Consider the following 9,095-nt stretch of genomic DNA (forward strand, 5'->3'; position numbering starts at 1 on the left):
CAATGGGTGACCAGCATGAGACGTTGTCCTTTAGTTGAAATGTTAGTGAACATGACTCATTGCCTGTGTTTGACCCAAGGTTGTGGAGGGGTGATCCATGCAGACACAGGCGCCATCAAGTCCCCTAACTACCCTCTAAACTTCCCTGCCAACATCGAGTGCTCCTGGACGATTATTGCCCATGAGGGAAATCACCTGGAAATGAATTTCAACAGCGACTTCCAGATTCCAGACAGCAGTGGGCAGTGCCAGAGTAGCTACGTCAAGGTGCCCCAAAAAACGCTGTACCAAAATACCTTTTTATTTACATTAACACAATTATATTTCTGAATACTGGGCATAGAAAATACTGTAGCTACGAATGTAAAGGAATTCTCCCTCCTTTTGTTGACTTTAAGTGTCTTTGTATGGAAGAGTTCAAATTGGAGTAAGATGGGAGAGTGTTTGTGGAGTGATACCCTCTCTACAGGACCCTACATGTTTACGGCTGGGCAGCAAACACACGAATGTGTACGGAACATGCTTAGTTTGCTGAGCTCAGCAGAAACAAACACACTAACGTTGCCGCTCTGGGGCTCTCGGGCGGATTTACAGCGTGTGCAGGATTTTTAATCAGTGTTCGAGGGTGACGCTTTTATTTACGAGACTGAATGAAAGCAAGGTCACTCTCTCTCTATTTCTCTCTCTCTTTCTCTATCTCTCTTGCTATCTTTATTTCTCTCTCTCTCTCTCTCTCTCCCCCCTCTCTGTCCCTCTCTCTCTGTCCCTCTTTCTCCCCCTCTCTCTCTGTCTCTCTTTCTCCCCCCCCCCTCTCTCTCTCTCTCTCTCTCTCTCTCTCTCTCTCTCTCTCTCTCTCTCTCTCTCTCCTCTCTCTCTCTCTCTCTCTCTGTCCCTCTCTCTCTGTCCCTCTTTCTCCCCCTCTCTCTCTGTCTCTCTTTCTCCCCCTCTCTCTCTGTCTCTCTCTGTCTCACTCTTCTCCCCCCCTCTCTCTCCCTCTCTGAGTTGATGTCCTGTTTGTAATGCAGCCCATGTATCCTGCAGGTGTGGTCTGGCGCCAGAGAAACCAACGAGGCCCTGCTGGCTATGGGCTGTGGCTCCACGGCCCCCGCCCCCGTCATCGCCCCCTTCAACACCATCACCACCCGCTTCCAGTCCACAGGCTCCCCTGGCAAAGGCTTCCTGGCCTCCTTCATCACACGTCAGTGACACACCTGGGATAACCAGGGATAACTCCACAACTCTCTCATGAACGAGGCCCTTGACATGAATAAAATGTTCGAAAATGTTTGCGTATTATAAGGGGAATAAACATTCACGCCTGTTATTGGAAAGACAAACTGATTTGGTTGAGGTAATCACAGCAGAATCTGTAGACATCTGTGTTCCCCTGAAAGGGAAGTTCAGTACTATAGTGTCATCCTCATCATCCTCCTCCTCATCATCGTTTCTCCAACTCAGGTTGTGGCGCCAACTTCACAGCCCCCAGTGGCAAGGTGCTGTCACCCAACTACCCTGCCCAGTACCCCTACAGCTCCAACTGTGACTACCTGATCGACGCTGGGAACCAAACTGTGATCCTCCTCACCTTCAAGACCTTCCAGGTTGAAAGTAAGAGGAGGCAGGGGCTTGGGGTTTCACCCTGTGATGTCATCGTTTCAGTACGTCCCTATTGGATGAGCCCCGGGCTTTCATCTCATCGTTGTTGTTTCAATGTAGATGACATTGATTGGTCTTCAACCCTGTTCTCAGGGCTCACTGTCCTGGATGTTCTAGATGTTTCCTTGCTTCCACACACCTGATTCAGATGAATGGGTAGCAGGCTTCTGCAGAGCTTGATAGCAACCCATACGTCTAAATCAAGTGTGTTGGAGAAAGGAAACATCTAGAACATTACCGGAAAGGACAGCGAGATCCAGTGTTGAAGACCAATGCAGTACACCCGCAGAGCTGCTCTTCACCCGTGTCGTTCCTCCCCCACAGTGCACAGCACCTGTGCCTACGACGGGGTGAAGGTGTACCAGGGCAGGTCTCCCACGGGCACCCCCCTCGCCAAGGTGTGCGGCCACACCATCCCAGGCCCCTTCTCCACCTTCGGCCCCATGCTCGTCAACTTCTACTCCGACTCGGTCATCAATGACAACGGCTTCATGGCCGAGTACAGCGCCATACGTGAGTGCCATGGCAACCACTGCCGCGCGCGTTGTATTGGGTCAAGTGGTAGTGAATGATGTCCCCTCAAATCTCAGCCTCCATTCACACCGTTTCACGGTAGGATGGCTTTGATAGGGTCGGATTGACTTGATCTATCCGAGTGCTTTGCCAGCCGGATGTTTTTCATTCCACAGTGAGATCGGGGGGCTGGGGCTATGAGGGGGGCTGTGGGTGTGGGTCTGCCAGGCCCCGGGGCCCCCTTGCCCCCTGGCATGAAGCCTCCATGACTGGGGGGGCTGTTTACCCCGCTGGGGGAATGTGCCATCCAGCCCTCCATTCAGCCCACTGTGGAGAATGTTAGGAATGGGGAGACACTGCGCTTTCAAACAATCAGAGGGGATTTGAGAGAGAGAGAGAATGAAAGATAGAAAGAGAGAGAGAGAATGAAAGATAGAAAGAGAGAGAGAGAAAGAACGAGAGAGAGAGAGCGGGAGGATGACAGGACGAGAGAAAGAGGTTGTGTATGAGTATGAGAATGAGAGATTGTCAGAAAGAAGGAATGAGAGATGGTGTCTGAGAATGAGAGTCAGAGAGATCTAGGTGCAACTCATGCTTTCTCCACGCACACACAAACACGCTCACACACACACACACAAACACACGCACGCCCTCACCCACAATCTCCCCTATATTCATGTGACTTTTGTCTGACGTGTCTGTCTGAACAATCAGACTCACAGGATTGTTAATCACTCTGGTATAGTTAAGCCGTGTGGTAACAAGGAAGCCATTATAGCCTTGTTACAATGAAGAGGGAACCACACTTCATTAGATGATGTCTCAGGCCTGGACCATGACTAATGTCTCTTCACTGCCAGGGTCAGATTCACACAGACTGACTCTGTATTAAGACATTAAGTATATTATGGTTTTACTCTGCCAGTTAGCTATGGCTTTCATCTAAAGCAATTGATGTAGAAGGGAACACACATAACATTAGCTGAACTTGAACAAGCCATTTATACATATTTTGCAATAAACAAATGGTTTCGATGTTATGGTATATATGACAACGGTAATGATGTTCAATGTATGAAAATTATACTATTTCCTGACACGACCCTGAAAGAATCCTAACAATATTTTCTCTCTTTGCTAGCATGTGGAGGGGTTTTCAACAACACTGCAGGTACCGTCAGCAGCCCAGCTCTGTCTGTTGTGAACTACCACCACAACATCAACTGTACGTACCACATCGCTGTCAAAGACAACCGGGTCATCGATCTCAAGTGAGTCCTCAGACAGACAGTCTGGCTGGGCTCGGTTTTCGATTCACAGCCCATCGACTCATACGAGCACTTAGGAGTGGAGATCAAGCCTTCTCTTTTTATTGTTCTTCCGGTGGGACATTTGAACAAAGCGAAACGAGACGATGTCTTCGACGACGCGCCGTTTTCGGGATGTGAGGTGCGTTCTACGAAACACCCGCTCTCCCTCTGACAAAACAACCCATGCCCCTCTGCAGATTCAACACCTTCCAGATTGAGGCGTCCTCCAGCTGCCAGTTTGACTACGTGGCGGTGTACGACGGGCCCAACACCCTGGGCCCCCTGGTGGGGAGGTTCTGTGGCAGCCAGCTGCCCCCGGATCTCCGCTCGTCCACCAATCAGCTGTTCATCGTCTTCAGGACCGACAGGTCCGTCCACGGGCTGGGCTGGAGAGCCACCTACAGAGAGACTCTAGGTAGGTCCACTTCCGGGTAGGTCAGCATCGGTCAGTTATGACCGGGTTGGTCCGCTCTGAATCGTTTACATGAAAGCTGATGGTGTAGTGCGCTAAAGGTTACGGTTAAAAGAGAGTCAAAGATGTCTAGTCACAGTGACCCAAGAACACTACATGATTATCGCATGATTATCTTGGAAACTAGACTCTGTAAGTGATTTTTTTTTTTCTTCATGTTTTTTTTTCTGCCGGCAGTTGTCTTGCAGTGTCCTCTAGTCAAAGATCGGGAGTCTTTGAAATAAATACTGTGTATGGTTTTAGGATTCTCTTACATATACTGTTGTTCTGTAAGCCTAAACCCAACCATATAGATGTCAAAGATGGGCGTGCATGTTTTGTGTCGCAATATTTATTCAGACTTGAAATACTTCAGGCCACTAAGAGTCCAGTAGATTTCAGTCAGCTAGTTAGAGAGGGCAGAGTTGCTCTTCTCTCTCCTGTTTCAGGCTCTTGTTTTGCTTGTCTCAAATCATGTTTCGGCTTACAAATGTCCACCCATGAGGTCATTTTTGGTGAGTGAGTCAGAGCCCTTAGCAGTGTTTGGTTAACCCTGGGGGTGGGGGGGAGAGGGCTGTGTCTGGCCCAGGGACAGTCCTCTGCACAGAAGCTGCTTTTGTCCATGAAAGAAGCTGCAGGCCAGACATATTAGTGAACAACGACTGGGCTGAGAGGGAGAGGACGATGACAAGGAGAGCGGATGGGAGAGAGAGAAAGGATATAACACAATGAAGCCTGAAGTAAAAAAAAGGGGGTTCAACCACAGATTCCGTCACTGTCTCACCATAAAAGACACCCCTCTGTGTGTGTCACATTTAAATCATGCCCCCCTCCCTCTGTCACAATTAAATCACTCTCCTATTTTCCTTCTCCCCTATTGCCCTTGAATGAGGGACCAGACTTGTCTGTGGTTAATGTCCGAACTGAATGCAGGAGGGGGAAGATTTATTGATTGCACACACATTCACTCTCCCATGGGAAAATGTTGGACGGGTCACAGCTTCAACCGTATCCATATCCACGATCGGTCTACATACACCAGCCAAGTGGAATCCAACTTAGACAGCAGTATGGGGTGACAGCTGAGTAGATAACTACTACATGACTTAGGAGGATGGAGAAAAAAAAAAGGGAAAATCTATTTGAGGTGTACCTAAGTCACCCCCGTGTATGACCTGTTACTGCCACCTGCTGGGCAATAAGAGAAGAACATCTATGCAACAAAGACATGTATAGAGTACAAATGATGTGGTTATATGCTCTGCTTGGTAGAAACCAACCCTTAGCTGTGTGTGTGTGTGTGTGTGTGTGTGTGTGTCTCTCTTCCCCCCAGGTGAGGCCCAGGGATGTGGTGGTTACCTCTCCATGCCCATGGGAATGTTTGGCTCTCCAGACATCAACATGGACGGTCGCTATGAACCTCTTCTGGACTGCCTGTGGACCATCTCCGTGCCTGTCAACAAAGTGGTCAACGTGACCTTCTCTCCCTTCGAGCTGGAGGGCTCCCCCACCACCAACTGTCGATACGACTCTGTCAGGGTAAACACTGGAGCTCCTGCTTGTCCCTTGGTTCATTCAGTCTTTTGTTTGTTCATTCATGCCTTTGAATCAGATAGGCAAAATTGCGAGCTACTACCATACCCATCCCTATTCCTTTCTCGCTTTCCGTCTCTTCCCCTCTTTTCCTTCCACCCCACACTCTCTCTCTCTCTCTCTCTCTCTCTCTCTCTCTCTCTCTCTCTCTCTCTCTCTCTCTCTCTCTCTCGTAACCAGATCTATGATGGTGAAAACTCCAACTACCCTCTGGTTGGGAAGTTCTGTGGTAACGACGTCCCAGGTCCTTTTGTGTCGGCCGGTAACTTCCTGACCGTGCACTTTGTCTCAGACGGCGTGGTCCAACGCAAGGGTTTCAACGCCACCTACAGGGCACTCGACAGTAAGACAACCTTAATCACCCCTCCAGAGGCAGCCTAAATATGAACGCTGTGGAAAAGTGGTGTTATTTATGTAGCGTACAGTGCTCAGTTTGTTTGTGTGTGTGCCTTTCTGCATCCATCCAGGACTGTGCGGAGGCAACCTGAACGCCACGACAACGGCCCAGACCCTGACGTCGCCCCACCACCCCAACGCCTACCCGGACTTCACGTCCTGTCGGTGGGTGCTGGACGCGCCCCCCCAGGAGAGCGTTAAGATCGTGGTGCAGCAGTTCCACCTGCAGCCCAGCCAGAGCTGCAGCACCAACTACCTGGGGCTGACCGACTTGCCAGTGGTGAGAGTTCCCGGGGAGGAAGACGGGTGCGGGAAGATGGACAGATGAAAAATGAAGACAGATTCGCAAAAATCCTCAACTTATTTCGAATTGATTACGAATTCATCATATGTGCCTTGGGGGCTTTCGTCGAGGTGAAACTGCCAATTAGGCGGTCACGCTCAGGAACCTCTATCCCTGTTTCTTGTTTCACAGGGAGACTATGGGCAGTCGCACAAGTTCTGTGCTGCGGACACCCACATCCCTGACTTCTACAGCTACGGGAGGACCATGTTGGTCAACTTCAAGTCCGACGCCTTCATCGGCGGCAATGGCATGAGCCTCACCTATCAGGTGGCAGGTAAAAAAAACGCGTATTCACATCGCATAGCTCCTGCTTCTCTTTCACCCCAACCTTCCACTCTTTGATTACTCTGCGCTGGTCTGAGCTGTTGGTGTCTTCATCCCAGGTTGTAGTCGGACCTACGAGCAGGAGTATGGGTACTTGAAGAGCCCGGGCTGGCCGGAGGTCTACCCACACAACATGGACTGCACCATCATCCTCAAGGCTCCGCAGAACAACTCCATCTCCTTGTTCTTCAACAGCTTCGACTTGGAGAGGCACAGCACCTGCAACTACGACTATCTGGAGGTGAGAACCCCGGGTGGACACGGAGCCAGCACACACCCACTCAACTGTTTCCACGGTGGTGCAGACACACACACACACACACACAAATACTGAACTACTTCCACAGAGGGGCATAAAGACACACACACACAAACTGAGATACTTCTACAGTGGTGCCCAAAGACACACACACCGAACTACTTCCTGAGTGGTGCACAAAGAACACACACACACACACACACACACTGAACTACTTCCACAGTCAGGCCACAAAGACATAAACACAGATAAGAGCTGCCTCGCCTGTTCCTCGTGCACGCTCAGCACGCTCACTACTCCCCGCTCTGCCTCAGGTGCGTAACGGCAGCACAGCGGACGCCCCTCTCCTGGGGAAGTTCTGTGGGAGCACGATCCCCGACCCGGTCTTCCCCCGCACCAACCAGCTGTACCTCCGCTTCAAAAGCGACTTCTCGGGCACCCGCGACGGCTTCGAGGCCACGTGGACCTCCTCGCCTCAAGGTCAGACACCCGTAGACTTGAATCACGGCCAGGCACGCTTCTGGTGAAAGACATGGACGCACACCACAGCGTCTGGAAGTGTAAACTGGCCACACGCTCGATTTCTTTAGGCATGGGATCCATTCAAGAATCAAAGCCACAGACTTGGCGTTAGCAAGGATCACGTTCAGCCTCGTGTTTTGAAAAGGGTTTTAGAGATTTGATTGGATGCCATTGCTATGGGTATTTCTGTATGTGTTCTCTTGCCAGGTTGTGGAGGCATGCTGTACGGAGACCATGGGTCTTTGGCCAGTCCTAACTACCCTGGCACGTATGCCAACGGGACGCACTGTGAGTGGGGCATCCAGGCCCCCAGCGGACGCGTGGTAACCGTGACGTTCGCCCAGATCGCTATCGATGACCCGGGAGACTGCCAGAACAACTTCCTGAAGCTCTACGATGGCCATGACGCCAGCACTCCTCCTATTGGTCCATACTGTGGAGCCGTAAGTTTCGTAATGATGACCTAAAAAAATTAATATCGACCATTCGGCGCTTTATATCTTTCTGGTTTATCTTCATAGAGTAAGAGGATATGAAGACGCCGTTCTATATCTCTTCTCAAAACGGTTTTTAATTAGTAATATTGTTTCTATGCTTCCTGTTGTCACGCTGCTCTGCGGATCATGGGATTACATCAGGGACCACAAAGTCACTGTTTTAACCCCACCCCCCCCCTTCTCTTTTGATTTCTAGGAGACAAACATTGCTCCTTTCACGGCTTCCTCTCATCACGTGTACATCGTGTTCCAGGCCCAGTCTGCAGTCCTGCCCTCAGGGTTCAGACTCACGTGGAGCAGCTAGGAGGAACAGCACACACACAGTTTACACCTTCTAGAATCGAGTGAAAACTAAACACACAAAGTGCCATCTTTGCAGACCAATTACGTGTATATACTTGCAAATGATCTAAAATTGTACCTAAGAATGTATTTGAATCAAGTTGATTTTTTGTAGATAATTTTCGAAAGAATTATTCTGGGTTTTTCAGTGAGTTTGTGAAGAGGTGGCGTGATAAAAAAAATTCAACATTGGACAGAATGTGTGTCTGAGACATAATTTCCACAAAAGACAGCGGAGCATTTACATGCAAGGACTTTATTTGTTAATTGTTTGCAGTATTGTATAACAGTGGCAACTCTGTTGTCTTTTCTCTGGGCTCTTTATGCTCATTTTAAATGATCGCAGCATAAACATAGAAGTGTGCCTTCAAAACAAAAAACAGTTCCCTTTTTACAATACTCAAAAAATACCATGTTCTGATTTAAATACTTGGCTTACGCTTTGAAAATAAAAATATGCATTATATGAAATATAACCATTGCTTATTGGGTAATACTATAGTACCAAATGCAAATATATGCAAATAATCTTTCTCTCTGTAACATCTTACGCATTTCATGCAAGAACAAAACAATATGGATGCCTGTGCATACAAAAAGGCTGTATAGACTGTATGAAAATAGAAAATATCAAACCAAGATGTGCACCAATTATGTTACAAATACCTTGCAATAGAAAAAGGTCAAAGGGAATGACCAGCTAACAACAGTCCACCTGGAACAGCGAGGTACAGGACCAGAGTTAGTGTCCCATAACTGGGCTACCAACACTTGCATCGACTCAAAGCTGACCCCCTTTTCATACCACGTCCCTGACCAAGTATCAACTCATTCCAGTTCAATAGAGGGAAAATACATCTGGATCTAGATTATTGCATTAGTCATT

At 48.8% G+C, this 9,095-nt stretch overlaps 1 protein-coding gene across 1 annotated transcript in view; it reads left to right on the plus strand.

Annotated features, from left to right (window-relative positions):
* The window catches only part of cubn (cubilin (intrinsic factor-cobalamin receptor)), a 32,509-nt gene extending 24,137 nt beyond the window's left edge, over positions 1-8,372 (plus strand). The window contains exons 53-66 of the mRNA XM_062480335.1: positions 80-267; positions 1,042-1,198; positions 1,459-1,608; positions 1,981-2,169; positions 3,311-3,440; positions 3,677-3,894; positions 5,264-5,469; positions 5,704-5,866; positions 5,991-6,199; positions 6,395-6,539; positions 6,649-6,830; positions 7,163-7,328; positions 7,578-7,813; positions 8,064-8,372. Of these exons, the coding sequence (XP_062336319.1) occupies positions 80-267; positions 1,042-1,198; positions 1,459-1,608; positions 1,981-2,169; positions 3,311-3,440; positions 3,677-3,894; positions 5,264-5,469; positions 5,704-5,866; positions 5,991-6,199; positions 6,395-6,539; positions 6,649-6,830; positions 7,163-7,328; positions 7,578-7,813; positions 8,064-8,171 (2,447 nt within the window). The 3' untranslated portion in view covers positions 8,172-8,372. The remainder of the gene's footprint in view (positions 1-79; positions 268-1,041; positions 1,199-1,458; positions 1,609-1,980; positions 2,170-3,310; positions 3,441-3,676; positions 3,895-5,263; positions 5,470-5,703; positions 5,867-5,990; positions 6,200-6,394; positions 6,540-6,648; positions 6,831-7,162; positions 7,329-7,577; positions 7,814-8,063) is intronic.
* The last annotated feature ends 723 nt before the right edge of the window (positions 8,373-9,095 follow it).

This window comes from Osmerus eperlanus, chromosome 15 (genome assembly GCF_963692335.1).
Source record: "Osmerus eperlanus chromosome 15, fOsmEpe2.1, whole genome shotgun sequence".
NCBI lineage: Eukaryota > Metazoa > Chordata > Actinopteri > Osmeriformes > Osmeridae > Osmerus > Osmerus eperlanus.